The 17,292-nt window shown below is 37.9% G+C and overlaps 1 protein-coding gene across 6 annotated transcripts in view; it reads right to left on the bottom strand.

The window, feature by feature from the left end:
• The window catches only part of KHDRBS2 (KH RNA binding domain containing, signal transduction associated 2), a 636,352-nt gene that overhangs the window by 220,845 nt on the left and 398,215 nt on the right, over positions 1-17,292 (bottom strand). For all 6 annotated transcript variants that reach the window (XR_009354772.1, XR_009354769.1, XR_009354770.1 and 3 more), the window contains exons 5-6: positions 14,874-15,001; positions 8,525-8,723 (exon numbers count right to left, since the gene is read on the bottom strand). Coding sequence is in view for 2 of the 6 variants with exons in the window: in XM_059178344.1 (XP_059034327.1) it covers positions 8,525-8,723; positions 14,874-15,001 (327 nt within the window). In the remaining 4 variants the exon portion in view is untranslated. The remainder of the gene's footprint in view (positions 1-8,524; positions 8,724-14,873; positions 15,002-17,292) is intronic.

A 17,292-nucleotide genomic window follows, 5' to 3' on the forward strand; every position in this document is an offset into this window, starting at 1 on the left:
ATCCTAGTTAAAAAAAATTTCATTACCTTCACATGTTTTGGTTAGTTTAAATATTAGTTACATTTCAAAAAAAAATAATAATCCTACACTGTATTCCAGCAAATTAGTCTCTACTAAGAGGAGACTAGAGCATGAAACTCAAACAAGAATGTTTAATGGAATACAAATGTCTAATCTAGAAACGCTAATAAAAATCTCCTTTCATTGGATGAAGGCTCTTGGCTTTTATACAGAAAACCACCACACGTGGTTCCCTCAAAATGCATTATAGATCAGGCTCATAATCTTTCTTTCCACAAAAATGGCACAAGAATTGATTTCAATTATCATTTAATACTTATTTCCCTCTCCTGTCAAAAAATGTTCCATACACATGAAATTGGAGGTTGGCAGCCTGAACTCATTTATGGAAATTTTAAGGACTATTGATTTACCAGTGAATTTTCTAGTTCTCTCATTGTTAATGGAAGGATGCCTCAGAGTTGTAATCAGATGATAGGACGGGCTTGCATGCTGATAGGCTTAGTTAAGACTGATGGAAAGAAAAGCTTTTCAAAAGTTTGTCAAAATGAATTTTATAAATTAGGTTAACATGATTGATTATACGCAGACAAATTTCTCATGTAGCACTGAACTGACATTGCTTCTTGCTTTGTTGTATCCCCATACACCATTTTGGTATCTGGGTATTAACTGTTGGAAAAAATTCAAGGTAATTTAAAAATTAACTGGACTTACATCTTTGGAAACAGGGAATCATTTTGTGTACCTGAGGGTTTTGTTTTTGGTCTTTATGCTACACCAACATAGAGGCTACAAAAGAGTGTTTAAGCAAATATTTGTGTTGTCAGTATATTTTTATAGGGAGTGATGGTCTGATGGACACTTCTGGAAATTGTGTGCATTTATCTGCACATTTAATTCTCCTATGAAATCTTTGTTAAAAAGAGAGTATCTCACGGCACCTGGGCGGCTCAGTTGTTAAGCATCTGCCTTCAGCTCAGGTCATGATCCCGGGGTCCTGGGATTTAGTCCTACATCGGGCTCCCTGCTCAGAGGGAAGCCTGTTTATCCCTCTTCCACTCCCCCTGCTGTGTTCCCCTCTCCTGCTGTCTCCCTCTCTGTCAAATAAATGAATAAAATCTTTAAAAATAATAATAATAAAGGAGCAACATCCTTATCAACACTACCAACACAGCCACGGCAAAGTGCAGCCAAACAGACTTTCAGTCCTAGAAAGAAACTAAGGTTACACAGTCCCGTTTTTTTCTTTAAACAATACCCCACCCCACCCCTCCAGCCCTACATTTATCATCCACTTTCCTAATAAATGTTGCCATTATTTTCTTCTATGGGGACCAGACCAAGAGTTTGTGGGTCCTAAAGATATACAATTTTGCATTCTATCTTTAAAAAAAGGTTACAAAATTATGAATATGTATTTGGCATGAAAGTGAATATTTTGAATGACAAAAGCAATCACAACTAATTAGAAAATTTTTAAAAACTGAAAATACAAACATCACAAAATCCAGAAAATGGTCCAGTATTTTTATTAACTAGTTGCCTAATATACCTACCCCTAGATTATTTTTCCTATTTTTTGAAGGCATAATTTTTTATCACCTTTACTATGACAATGACTTTATCATATTTTCTGTAGAGAGAAGAGGAAATTCAGTTTTTTTCCTCTAGCCTGGTTGACAAAATCTTTGTTATAATCGATAGTTTGGAAAGTTTCTTTTGGTTTCACAACTCATTAGTGGTTACATTCTAGACTATGAGGATTACTGTCAAGTTAGGGGAAGCCTCTATCAAGTTTCCCTCAGATCTGTCGTCATGATATGGAAGAGTTTTTGACAGAATATTTCTGGCCCCATACAATTCGAACCATGTTTCTCTACCACTAAGCACGTATTTTCAGCACCAGTGTCTGAGTCCCCAGTTTAAATAACAGTGAGAACTGTGTCCATGAAGACTTGTGTATCATGACACCAGGGAAGACGGGAAGAGTATTCCTGGAATCATTTCTGTAACAGAGCGCTAGCCATACCTAATCACACAAATAAAATATCCAACTACACTGAAAGTAAATGAACTCCACGTACCATGATTTCACAAATGGCCTTGTCTGCTAACATCACCTCAACCGAAGGCAAGTGTGACAGGTCAGGAAGTGATCTCAACTTACAGCAGGTGAAAGTATTTATTTCTGGAACTCAGAGACACGACCCTGTGAGCACCTGGGTAAGCCTTGGAAAGGAGTTTCTTCAGCTTCAAAGTCCATGTTCACTGCCTGGCCCCTCCCCACTCCAGCCCTCCCTTCTGTCCCACCCACATCCCTCCTACAGCAAACCTTGGTGTGAGCCTTGCCTGGTCCTTCCAATTCCTTTCATAACTTCTTTTTTTTTTTTAATTAATTTATTTTTTATTTAATTTTGGCATAACAGTATTCATTATTTTTGCACCACACCCAGTGCTCCATGCAATCCGTGCCCTCTATAATACCCACCACCTGGTACCCCAACCTCCTCCCCACCCCCCCACCCTGCCAATTCAAACCCCTCAGATTGTTTTTTAGAGTCCATAGTCTCTCATGGTTCTTGTCTTAAACCCTACTGTTTCCATTTTCAGTGTTTGGCCTGGATACTTCCAATCCCGTTCTTATGCTTACATAAGTCAAGGTCACATCTCATTAAGCCTCATTGTTGTTGATTGCCTAAATATCTCCTCTTTCTTAACTGTTCTCCAACCCACCATAATAATTGAGAATTAGGAACAATTGAGAATTATAAAACTCCCCCAAATCTTTATCTTCTGCTCATAAATCTTTAGGTAGCCTTTAATTACAGTGGGTAACGCTAGACCCTCAGCCTTTGAGGTCAGCCTATATTATGTCTATGGCTATCTTAAATGAATTCTATTTCCCCAAACCATTCTCTCGGATTCTTCAGACTTGATTTGAAAGGTCCCTCTTCTAGCCTTCCCCCTTATCATTCTTTTCTGCATGGAGCTTCCTACCTCTTCTCTCTACTTGTCAAAGCTCTACTTGCTCATCTTGGTCTGCTCTTGCCATCTTCCTTGCTGTGTTAGAAGTTTTCTAAAACATCCAATGCCATGGTGATAACTCCCTCTACTGGAAGCAAGTGTGGTCTCTCTTTGACACTTAATATATGCTATTCGTTTAATATTTATATAAAACATGCATGTGTACTTAAGTGTGCACAGCTATAACATCTTTCCAACAATATTATAAGAAGGTTCAATTCAATTGCTATCACTAAACACTTTACTATTAGAACTGCAAACATAAAATAAATTTAAGAAATACTTTCTTCCTTTAGGATGCTTAATTAAATCTTGTGAGAGAAGAGCAAAAATTACTTGCAGTACAAGGTAGAGTAAAGTAAGAGTCCTATATAGCAATCTCATAGGACATGTTAATCGTTAAACTAACTCTCTCTCCCACTAGATGGCATGCTTTTCAGAGTACAGGTCTTTTTAACCACAGCTTTTATATTTCCAGCGCCTAGTTTCTGAAGATACTGAGTTTTTCATAATCAGAGATAGTCCTGTAGGGATGGGGGATGTCCTAAATATGGCTGAGGAGATTCAAACACTGACTAGATGTCATGTTTGGTCTGGATGGGAGGTGTGGAGCACAAATGGTTTGTATTCCTGCATGTGACTTCTCTGTGAGGCAAGCTTATGATGACAGAGATCCAGAGATCTGGAGACCGGAAACGGCACGCAAGTCTCAATATCAAACTTTACTTTCCTCATCTACTAAAATAGCTCATGAACAACTGGTCGTCATTTATTAAGAGATTAAGTGAACTAATATAGTGCCTGGAACCTGGTAGGTACTCAAAAATTCATGTTTCGGTTTACCCTCTCTTAACGTATTATCCACTGAGAGAGCTGATCAGCTTCATATTTTGTCATGTAGGAGATTTTCTGAACTCTACTCTTCAATTCCGGACATCTACTTTAATCACAATGACGGATCTGTAAAATTTAAATGTACCTCTTAGTAGGAAGTCAGTGAAAAGAAACTTTAAAATATTTAAAGTCTGGATTAGGATGTGCAACCATGAGACACAAATTCACATTTTTTAAAACTCCACTAACACGAATGGTGGCTTTAAACAGCAATCTCATTTACTGTAAGCTGTTGCTTGTCAGGCAAGCTGCAAGGAGTGGATTTGATTACATCTATACATTCTGTGTGGTCAGAAATTTAGTGCTGGGACCCAGCAGGGGAGAAAGAAAAGTCTGAAAAGAGAATTGGCTCCCAGTGTCATTTATAATAAAGGGAACCTTTTCTAAGAAATTTTATCTGAAAGTTAAGAACTCCTTGGAGATTTTTACCATCAACTCAGCATGGTGCTATTATTTTGTTACTGAGACACTTAAACTTTTGTTTTTCCTACCCCTTACAGAGGAATCAATAGTTTAAAATTAGAGCAGAGAGGAGCAGCTCTTGAGTGTTAATCTGAGCTTGGCCCTGAGACCTTAAAGATTGCTGTCAGCAGCTTACCAGCCATGCATTAAACTCTGTACATACTCACTGTTTATAGGGAAAAAATTAAAATATGACATATGACAGGTTTTAATGAAACATGGCATAAAGGGGTTTTTGAAGAAAAGTTATCTACCTTTTCCTATTACTAAGACTAAGATAATGGAGATATATTTCAGGATATCTGCCAAGTTCATAATACTTTCTCTTTCTCTGGAAACTAGAGAAAGAATCTCCTCTTATTCTCCCTGGAGTTGGGCTCCCAGTAAACATGTTTATATTGTATGAACTTGACCTTTACCCTATTCTTGCCACTGGTGGCTGGGAAGTAGTAGATCCTAGACTTAATTTCCAGAAACTGTTCTCTAGTCATAGCTGACTGACTAGTGTTGGACACTTGACAAGCCTGGGTAAACATCATTCCTTCGCTGGGGATCTAGACTAGGACTGAGAGACGGACAAACCAGTCAGTATCTGTAGGTGACAAGGACTGGTCACGAATATGGCAGACCTAGGATGGACAAACATTGATCAGAGACGGCAGCAAATTCAGTATGTAGATTAAGTGAATAAAATCAGATGCACGTGATGTGACAAGCACTGGGTGTTACACACAACTGATCAATCACTGAACACTACATTGTAACTAATGGTGTACTATATGTTGGCTAATTGAATTTAAATTAAAAGAAGAAACATATATGCAAAGAACAGACATGAGATATAAGATTCTTGAAAATTTTCTGGTTCTTTGTTCTAGACCTTTCTTTAGGCCTGATGACATTGCTATTACTGGATTTCATGACTCTCTATTCATATGAACCAGCCCCTCCCCCCCCCACACACACTGTTGTGAACTTTTAATTCATTCATTCAATAGGTACTTATGTCATAACTACTAGGTTTCAGGAAAGAGATGGCAGAAGACTAGGCTCTGGGTTTCCTGACCTGAGGGTTGTTTATGGGGGAGAGTATATTTATTGTTTCTCATTTTGCAATTTTAAGATTGTCTAAAGATTTTAAATACTGATACCTGATACTGTATAAAACATACGTTAGATGAACACATTTCCCCTTTCCTGTAGAAAGGGAAATCCAAGCCTCCGAGTATTTACAAATGACAGAGCAAGTGACGTGGTGAGAATGCAAACCTCGGGATGCAGCTCTGTGTCTCTCAGGTCAGGTCCCTTCCCTCCAGCAACGCAACTGACGTTCCCTCAGGCTAGATTTTCCCCTTCCCTCTCTGGCGCTCCTCATTTCAATAAAGGACCCCTTGATTTAACCCACTTGTTCAGTTCAAGGTTCAGTGTAACCTGCACTTCACAGAAACTTCACAAAGATTTCATTTCGTTTCTTTTTTCGCAAGTTTTACATCCAGCCCATCATCCAATCCTAACAGACCATTTTCCCAGTGCTCTCAGACTCCGATCTCTTCTCATCCCCTCCAAGCCATTATTCTGTCCATGCGGAATGACTGCAAAAAGTCACTTGCCCATCTCTGTTTCTACTCTGTGCCCACCCCATATTCTATTCTCCAGATGTCCGCAGAATAAACCTCTTCAAACATAAATCTGATCATGTCACTCTCCTGCCCCACAGTCCTGTCCATCCCCTGACCTTATCTCATCTACCACCTCTGCCTCACACATCCTGTTCCAGCTGTAACATCCTCCTTGCTGTTCCCCAAATATTCCAAGCAGGTTCCATTTCAGGGTATCTGTACTCCTTGTTTCCTTTACCAGTGATGCCTTTTATGGAGGCAGCCCCTGAGACTGGACCTTTGCTTCGTGATGCAATTGTTCAAGTCTTGCCAGCACAGAGACCTTCCCTGACAGCCCATGGTACAGTAGTGGCATCCCACTTAACCCCAGAGCATTTATGTCTACCTGGCATTACTTGGTTCACTCAGTGACATGTGTTTGCTCTCCTCCCGCTAAAATGTGAACTTTAAGGAAGCAGCTGTTTGGTCTGTTTTGTTCACAGCTACATCTCCAGGACTTTCAGGACAGTGCCTACAATAAGAGCGAGGCTCAGTCAATGATTGGGTGAATAAATAAAAGGGACTGGATACTTCCCAAATATCTAAGTAAAAAATTCAGATTATATGACTTTACATAGTTTCCTTTCCTTACTCTAAGAACTACCCTCCTCCTAGATTTCCATTGAGAATATAAACTTTCTCATTCATGTTGCTATAGACTCTTTATGCTTTTGTAGCTTACTCTTACTGGGTCTGCATTCCAGTGATTTATCTGACTATAAATTGGAATGCACATGGAAGGCTACAGCGTTTTCTTAGCTATACCAAAGCTACAATGTTTTGCCAATCTTATTCTCTTTCACAGTGCCCTGTAAATTTCACATGCCCTATACATTTTCTGGTTAATAACAGTGTTGACCACAATTAACTGAAAAAGTTTTCTCTCTCTTTAAGTTTTTGAAGTAAGATCTGACTATTTAAACTTCTATTTGGAAGATAAAAACACACCAGAGTAGCAATATACATAAAGATGGCAGAGGTAGAAGGTTTCTTGGAGACTTGAAAAAAAAAAAAAAAGAAAAGAAAAGAAACCCCCCAAACCTCATCATCCCTGTTGTGGATGTTTAGTTCACTCATTTAACAAGTTCGTATTTCATACATTATATATCTCAGGAAAGAGATGGCAGAATCAAGACTAGGCTCTGTGTTTCCTGTCTTGTAGTCTTGTTCACAGGGTAGAATACATTTTGTTTCCAATTTTGCAATTTTAAGATTGTCGAAAGATTTTAAATATTGATACCTGATACCGTATAAAAGACTTTTTTTTGGCATAAAACATACTTTAGATGAATGTATTTCTTCTTTTCCAGTAGAAATGGATTTCTAAACTTAATTTTTCTCACTCTTGCAAATAGAGTCAATGTTCCATATTAAGCAATAACGTTATTTCTAAATACTAACATATTCCAAGCACTAATACATTTTTTAGTGACACCTATCGATAATGTTCACTTTGTTTTAGAATATATTTTACTTTGTTATTAACCAGTTCATTAAACATTTATATGTTTTGAGTGTCTAGCATGTGATGGTAACTGTCCTTGAAGAGTTTATGTTGTTGGTTTTTTTTATTATTATTTAAGAGTTTATGTTTAATGAGTAACCACTCACAGAGGACATTTAAGAAGACAGCATGTCTGTGCATGGTTCAATGAAATAAACACCCAGACCAGGGATGAGCTTGCTCGAAAGTTTAAAGGTAAAATGAATCTATTTCATAAGATGACGACTGGCTTGCGTCAATTAACTTTAACATTTACAGTAGATTTACTATGGTTACACAAGTGATTAAGAACCTGTCCCTTTTTATAATTTTCACAATATTCTAGTCACCAGGACTAGAATACATGTGACCAGTGGAATATTAACAACCTGGATGAAAGGTCAAAGGGTGTATATCGTGACCCAGTGGATGGGAAGGGAGGGGAATGCCTATAGACACCTCATTCCTTCTGCTCATTCTATATTTTTTGAATTCTTCACATCTGCCAATCCCATATATTTCATATGGTGAAAGAGAGAGCAAGGATATTTAAATGAAAGACCAGTCGCGTGATCTTACATTCTTACCAAAGTTTACAAGGCAATTATATTGTATCTGTCAAATGCTTCTGAGTGATTTTCATGCTCATCTTTAACATGTCCTAGAAGAAACTTCTGAGTATATGACAATTTACATTATATTCATAATTATATCCATTTTGAAAAATGATCTTCTAAAGAATAAGAAAACCTCAGGATAGTTTGACTCTTAAAATGCAAACTGTTTAACTGGCACCAACAATCATGGCACCTGGAAAATAAAAGTTTTCTCAAAATGCTCTCCTTTAAATGCGCTGCTTAAATTTTGTTGCAAATGACCTTTGTTTTCTGTGACTCTCTGTATTGAGTGTCTCTGAGGGTTAACCTATTACCCAACCAGCTGAACTCTTCCCACCCACTGATTTCTCAAGGGTACTTACATATTCTTCATAAGCTTCATGGGCTGGAGGAGGGGGTGCCCTATATCCTGGCACTGTCGGTGCCCCCCGGGCTCGTGGGGTTGGGACTCCTCTTGCTACAGGGGGCACTGGAAGAGCTCCGCGAGTCACAGTAGCCCCTCGAGGGGTGAGTACACCTCGTCCAGGTGGTGGCGGGGGAGGAATGGCACCCCCACGGCCCCTAGGAGAAACAGGTCATGTATAGATGAGAAATCAGGGATGAGAGAAAGAGACTAAAACATAGCATGCCCATCTTATCGCCATATGATAGGAAGAAAACCAAATTTATCTGTATGCATGAGTGCTCCCGGGTGTGTGTGTGTGCGTGCGTGCATGTGTGTGTGTGTGTGTAATTGAGTTTCTTTAGGGTATAAAGTATTTTGATCTCTACGGTAGAATAAATTTTGTAAATGTTGGCTATAACTTCTCATAATGAAACTCATGCAAAATGCTTTAATATAAAATGGGAAAAAAATGAACACAAACCAACCCACTCTCATTTTATTCCAGTTTTTCCAAGCAGACCCATATCAGAGCTTCAGCTAACCCACAAAGTATTTCCTGCTTTTTAAAAGTTCACCGTATGCCAAGTTTGCTTTTACAAAAGACGTACATTGGCACCTGTTTTCGCTAACTGAAAGAAATCAGAAGATGATTTCCACTTTTATGAAAAAAGGTGAAAAGTAAAAATAGTGTTGAGCATTTTTTTTTGTAGCAAGTCAGTACAGAGGTAGCATGTACCCTAAGCAGCCAGAGTGTCTCCACCAAGCTCCTTCCCCAAGAACTACACTTAGCATCTCCATACCAAGCCCTCAGAGCTTTGAACTGTGTGAACATCTGTGCTTTATCTTCATTTATTTTGTGTATCCATTACCAGGATGTGTCCTAAGGTACCAGAAAAGCCTGAGAGGTTATTTTTCAGGGGTCTGGGAACACTCAAAAAAATTTCCGTATAAATTAATGGTAATTGCTTCTTTGCTTTATGCCATTTCAGCTTATGAAAGGTCTCACAGGCATGCTGGATAGCAGGGGAAACCTGCATGACCCGCTGGACCATCCACGAAACTGAACTGCTGAATGTCAATGTCTCCTCCACTCTGGAGGTAATTGACAGTGAGGTGCAATGTTGTATTTACAAAGGAAAAAAAAAAAAACATCTGACTGCACTTTCACACTTTAATAAAACGTGGAACTTGAAGCACGGTGATATCATTCTGCTTATTCTAGTAGCTGAAGCTTGAGGTCGTTAAAACCACAACTCCCTGTCACTGATTTGTCATCGGGCATACGACTCCCTGAACTGGTACAGTCACTAATATAATTTGTTTGCCTATGGTAACTGCGGTGTTAGTGAAATACGTCAGGGTTCTGAGATAAAAGAGTAGACTGAATGCTCTGTACTACGGTGCTTGACACACAAGTAACTTGTATTAAAAGCCTAAGATCAAATGGTTGCAGCCAACTTTTATGGTTTTCCAAGGCCTTTGGAAAGGTTGAGTGTTTGAAGTCTTTGGGCAAAAGCATGGTTATTTCACTTTTTATTATGTCTGAAAGGCTGGCCTCCAGAAAGCACTGCTTTCAGCGGGAACACTAAAGCTTTGGGGAAAATGATGATCCTGGGGATGTCAACAATCACACTGTTTGGCTGTGCCCACGGACGGGGGGATGGAGGCTTTGCATTCAGCTATGAATAGCAGTCAGCTGGCTCCTTCTTGCTTGCGGAAAATGAGCTTTTGTGAGCGGACGGTAAGAATGCTGGTAGAGTCCTTAAAAGTTTTAAATAGATTATAGAGCTGATGAATAGAGAAATTATCAAACAATTTATTGTAAGTCTAATGTACCAAGAATGTTCTCCTGGATTGGGGAAGGTGAAATACGAAGGACCCAGAAGGCTCAGTGCCCATTTCAAATACAGCAGTAGCTGAGAATACACTATACTATATTACCATGATAATATAAAACACATCTGTGAAAAAGGATGTAAAGACCAATTTTACCTTCACTGGGTCTCCAAGCTTCTCTCTGTTTCCTCCTAAGTAGGGTGAGCATATGTCCAGGTTTGCCTAGAACAGTTCTGATTTACAACTGTTGTCCTAGCTTCCCGTTCAGTTGAGCATTTTAACACTCTCAGAAGTGCCCAGGTGTGGGTAGTAAATTATATCTACACTACATTCACAAGTGCTGTCTATCCCACTGAATAATCAGAGGTAAGTAAGTCGTATAACTAACTCCCGAGGCTTAAGGTGGATTTTTTTTTTTCCCTAATGGGTAAAATCGAATCTCTGAATCTGTAACAATTCTTCCTGCTTTAAAATTATAGGATGCTCAGGGCCCCCGGGTGGCTCAGTAAGTTGAGCACAGACTCATAATTTTGGCTCAGATCATGATCTCAGGTTCATAAGATTGAGTCCCATGTGGGGCTTTGTGCTCAGCAGGGGGTGTTCTTGAGATTCTCTCTCTCCCTTCTCCTTCTGCCCCTCTCCCCACTCAAGCTCTCATTCTAAAAAATAAATAAATAAAAATAAAAGTAAAATAAAAAGAAAATGATGCTCACACAAACGTAATTTCTCACCCTATTCCTCCCTCAGTTATGTCCCAGACACAACCCTAGAAACCTGTCTCCTGAATCTGACTCAACACCTCTTATAGGCTGTTTCCTTTCCTTTGAATTTTAATCTCACATCTGTCTTCTCCGATTCAGCTGAAGTCTCACATCACCTATTTTAGGATACCATTCCTGGATGAATCTACACTACAGTATCCTTCATTTTTCTGATTTCTTGAAAGTCTTTGAATACAATCTAGTTATTGCCTACCCACTTTGTTGAAAATTATCTTGACTGAGATTACCAGTAACCTACCTGTTTCCAAACCCAAACAGTCCCCATTCCACTGCACTTATTACATATGTCACTGTGCATTGATAACTAGCTGGAAAACACCTTCTTTGGACTCTTGCATTCTCTAACACTAATGATGACTATTACCTGTTTCCTTTCTAACACATGCCATACCCTGGATTATATGTCTCATATTGGAGGTTCTTTCAAGGGTCTATTAGAATCTCCTGAAGGGGGCGCCTGGGTGGCTCAGTGGTTTAAGCTGCTACCTTCGGCTCAGGTCATGATCTCAGGGTCCTGGAATCTGAGTCCCGCATCGGGCTCTCTGCTCAGCAGGGAGCCTGCTTCCCTCTCTCTCTCTCTGCCTGCCTCTCCATCTACTTGTGATTTCTCTCTGTCAAATAAACAAATAAAATCATAAAAAAAAAAGTTAAACTGAGGCATATGAAATATTTAGAATCTCCCGAAGACTGAAAAACTCTAAATTCCAGACCAGGCCAATTAAATCACAATCTCAAACGGCAGGAATCTCTCAGGGATTTGTGTGCAGATCAGTTTGGGAACCACTGCCTTATATGTATTATCTAATTTTAAAACCTTGATGACGTTGTTATGTAGCTATTCCTGAGATACTTTAAAGGTTGAGTACCAAGTTACACAGAAGGTACAAGTCACCTGCTAAGGTCACACGAGCAATCCACAGTCCTTGAATTAATTATAGGAATAATTTTATTCTTTGTTTAAATTGGTTCTCCACCTAATCTTAGTGGATGATATCATTCATCCCTAACTAGGTTAGACATCAGAGAGTTATCCTTGTCGTGGGCCAAATATTTTTTCTTCTCCGACATCTAATTGGGCACTAATTCCTATAAATTCTAATCTCTAAGCTAGTCCTATATCTCTACAGTCCAAGGAGTTCATTTCTGTCTTGGATAATAGCGTCTTCTTACTGGCTTTCCTGCCATAAGTCAGTGTCTTTCTGTTTGTCTCTCTTTGAGTGCTTTAATTCTTCTCTCTCACTTACAGTGAAGACTGAATAGTCTTCCTTAGAAACAAGTATGACTACTCCCCGTCTTTCACAAACTGCATTAGTGCTATGTATTAATTCTCATCGTAGTAAACAAAAGCCTCCAAAATCCGCCCCTAATGTTTTATTTTCCTCAGTTTGCTCTCAATCAATATATAGTGATAATGTGTGTCAGAGATGTCAAATATCCTAATTCTTCAATTATGTACTATAAATTATTATAATATATAGACATAATGCTTTGTTCTGTGGTATGCACAATTACTGGAAGATTAGTTTTTATACCTATATTTATTGAAATGAAAATTTCTTTAATTAAATATATTTCCAATAAATTATTATAGAAGTTTTCAAATATCCCAGACACCATTCTTATATAAGTGTAATTGAATGACTTAATAAAGTCATAATTTCCTAAGCATATACAAATTAGCTTCCATTAACTCATGTTTTCAAGAGCTTCCTAATCAATATGATCTTCTGTTTTGTAAAGCTGTTTCCTTATTCTTTTTTAACTGTAGATACTTTCCATCATGTGGTTTGAAATAGAAGACAGCAGAATTCTGGCCCATTTACTTTCATTAACGTTAATATATTAATGATATCAATATAGCATTGAAGTGAGGTTTAAATTTCAACATTAGGTAGTATCAGATTTGTATGATATATGTGTTCTTAAAAAGCAAAACTTTCAAACACTTTTTTTCTAGCACACTTAAAAAACTAGACCACAATGCACTATTCTTTATTAAACCATAAATATTAATATTTTAGAATGAAACTGTACTGAAATTGAATCTTATATGGTCTGCTGAAATTCTGAAACATAATGATACATTAAGGAGCATCAATAACAAAATAAAATATATTAATACGAATTTATAATCTCAAAAGTTAGTTAATATATTTTTTAAGATATGGTCCTAATTTCAAGGAATATAGAATAGAAAAAACTTGTTCCCCATCTGTAGACTTTCTAAATATATATTAGGTTACACTATATAAATCTCAATATATACTAGGTTACACCATATAAAATTTGGCATTTTGGGAATTACAAAAGTGACAGTTCCATTATTTAAGGCACATGATTTAATCAATTTAAGATTACCTGTAACGATATCATTTCACAACCCATCATGATGAGCTTAGAAATGTACAAGATTTTATAAAAGACTGATTCCATAAAAGTATGTCCATAAAAAAAGTTATGTCACATTAATTTTTAGCAATAATTAGCTAATTAGCATTAGAGAGCACTTATGTTCATCTTTGGGGATAAAAAATGTAATAATCTCTGGAAGATTTTAAGAAGTTTTCCTTTAGTTAAATGTAATTTTCAGAATTGACACATTTTATTTTTAAATAGCCATTGCCTTGTATTTTACTTGGATATTTATCATTTTTTTTCTGATTAACTGCAAAATGGAGAAGTTTATGATTTAAATGTTAAAACTGATTTTTGACACTGGTGGCTGACAATATTTGGGGCATAATTTATTAAATAAATTGAATCAGCAAAGTATCCTAAAATCTCTAATGATGATTTCTATGCAGTGTATGAAATAATATTCTAGATCTATATCCTTGAGAGATTTGAAGGCCAACTCTAACAGGGTAGAGAGAATGACTGAATTACACAGTCAGTGTGAAGGCTATGAGTATTTTTTGCTTTACCTCTTCACAAACCAATGCTTTCTATTGAAAGCTGGAGTAATTCAGAATCATACAAAACAAATTCTGGTGCAGAAAGATCCCAATTTTGTGTGTGTGTGTGTGTGTGTGTGTGAAGTGAATAATATCAAATAAAATCCTCTCTGCTGACCAAAGGCATTCCAAAGTCAAATGTACCTGAATTTTCAATACTCTTACCATCAGCCATATAAGAAGTATGCCTTTCTGGACTAGTGGCGCAGATATTTTCTCCCTATCTATCTAAACATCTATCTTCCTAGCTCCTCATCCCTGTCTCTCTACCTACCCAGAAAGACTATCAATTCAAGGGCCACTTAAGGCACAGACACATTTTTAACTTTCTCTTCATGCAAGATCATCCTGGTTCAAAAAAGGCAAAGAATTGTATCATCTGCATGCTCTAATCCTGAGCACAGAACCACAAAGAAGAAAGTCTCAGGTTTATGCCTCTTATTTTCTTGGGATAGTTGTTAAGAGCCCAACCTGGAAATTTTAGAGTCAGACCACTTATGAAACTTTGGGCAAATTCTTTACACCTTTCTGTACCTCAATCTGTCACCTGTGAATGATACTTAAGCCTGGTATGGAAGGCTTGGTGAGTTAATTTATGAAAGTGCTTATGCATTATATAAGCATCCACTGTCATGGTTTTTATTGTGGTGGCCACTGTTGTTTATTCCTACCTGTGACCATGGCACTGGGCAGGTCGGCAAAGGCTTGCCATCCGTGTTTGCTGTTAATTTATTTCAAGTAAGAGCTAATGTACCTTGAAGGGGTTGTGGGAGCTATTCTGATCCCTCTGCCTCTAATGCCTCTGCCACGACCAGAGTCCTCTGAGCCATTTAAGTAAGATAATTCACGTAGCTGTTCCTGACGAATCTCATCATTGTAGTCCTAGAGAAACAAAAACAAAAACAAAAAAAAAAAAACAGGACCTGATGAGTTAAAATGGGGAATGGGGGGGTTCTTAGAGCTGAACAAAAACAATACAAAAGGACATTTTTCATCCATTTTCTGGAGTCTTGTATATGAAAATCTAAAGTGATGTAGAAAGTGTATATACTTTAAATTCCTATTTTTATATAGAGAAATTGAAGTTGCTTCTTTTATCAAGGAAGTACTCAGCAGGAAATCAGATGAAATGTGCTGGGATATCACTTGATGTATTAGCCAGAAAAGGAAAGACAGCAATACAGAACAAAATCGTGGAATATACCAAAGTGGTGATTAGCATAAGGAATACTGAAAAACAGCTCTCCTGGGATGGTATGTGTAAACTGTGATGGCTGCATGAGTCTCAAACACCTCCTGATGCATAAACCAAAAAGGGGTGGTCTCAAGGCCCGGAGCAGACGCTGTGTTAAAATTATAAAGAAAGACAAACCACAGAGCAAAGTTTCATACAACTGAGAAGCTACGTGATCCAACCAAACAACCTGACGGACAATACTTAAAAATAAGGGATTTCTGGCGTTCTAGCATTGGGATGATGGAAAGATAGCCACAGCGAAAGGTAAATTTCACAGCAACAACCAGAGATTCAGTCAAAGTCAAAGGCACTTTATCTTTCATTAGTGTGGAAATATGTCCATCATTTTAATGGGCCCAAAGAAATGATTGGAGTCCCTAACAATGAATACTCTTTAAAAAACAAGTATCAGTCTTACTTGTCTCTCCTTTTATTAACACACACCCCCACACCCCCCATACAATACCCCTGCTTGAATAGTACAAAATTGAATAATTGGTTATTTTTACCAAATGGCCACTGATTAAATTCTTTTTCTAAATATATGTTTAAGTGAAATCATGGTAGTGGATTTGCTAGTGCTGAAGAAAGGCCTAGAAGTGGACACTAGAAATATCTGTAAAGGGAAGGCTGACAGAAATGATGTTTGAAGCCCAGTTGTGTGCCCCCAAACACAAATATATCCTCTTACCAATGTTGTCGGTTTAGCTCAGCATGTATGTGTTACAGTAATATTAACTAAATACTTTGTATCCTTACCCACCCACTTCTGTTCAGAAAAAGGCAGGGATGCATTCAGCCTACAAGGATTTCTAATGCACAGCTTTACGTCATGCTCCAAAAATTGCCTTGATTACAAGCAGAAGTACTAGTCACTCCAAAGTATTTATCTTCTTATTTTTAACATGTTGCTTTCATGTTCATCCTCTTCAGCATCTCGTAATGGGCTCAGCACACTTGGCTGACAGAGAGCTATACAGTAGAAAATTACAGTTTCCACTGTAATATATATATATTCCACTTCTACTTCTTAATTTTCACATTCAAGCAACCACCAAACTGAAGAATAAACATGTCTATTATTTCCTTAGGATCAGGGAATGGGACGAATTGCTACTTCTGAGTGAACTGGCCAGCCATCATTAAAATGAAATACTAATTCTGTAATTTCCTGATGTAATAGTCCTAATTGGTAAGGGGAATCATTTTGTTTTCTTATCTGAAGAAGATCCATGAACTCTCAGGGTCCTTATTAACTGTAAAACAAGATAGATTTTCATTGTTGGCAACCCTGAAATTGAAAAACTAAGACATTGGAGATGAATCCAATATATGTAAATTCTACTTTTATGCTAGAATCAGAAAATGTAATAATGTAGATGTCGTCTCATGTATCAGATACTCATAAAGAAGAGGGGGAGGAGGAGGCTGGGGAGGAAATAAGGGGCAGGGAGGACAAACATATTAATCAGACAATATGAAAGAATAATTCCCAATTTGATCAGACCTCCCTGCATCCATACCTTAGAGAGATCCCATTACACTGACTCTGGTATTATCCATGTGATTTGTCTTAGCCAATTGGACAAGAAGACAGGTGACAAAAGCAAAGACTTGAAAGGTGCTTCCATACTCTGGAACTTGCCCTTTCTTGTCACTGAGACATATGCCTCCAGGTAAAGAAGCCCATGCTGGCTTTCTGGATAAAGAGAGACAATGTGGAGAGAGGCTCCAGCCACCCCTTCCCTCTTACCATCTCATCTGAGTTCCCAAACATGAGAGTGAGGTCATCCTAGACCATCTAACATGAGTCAAGTGGATGAAGACTGAAAAAACAATTCACCTTCTTGCTCCCAGAATGGGAATAATAAAGGGGTGCATTAAGCCAGCATTCTGGTGGTTTGTTTTATGCAAAAGCTAACAAATCTAGAGGGGG

This window comes from Mustela lutreola, chromosome 6 (genome assembly GCF_030435805.1).
Source record: "Mustela lutreola isolate mMusLut2 chromosome 6, mMusLut2.pri, whole genome shotgun sequence".
In the NCBI taxonomy this organism is placed as follows: Eukaryota; Metazoa; Chordata; class Mammalia; order Carnivora; family Mustelidae; genus Mustela; species Mustela lutreola.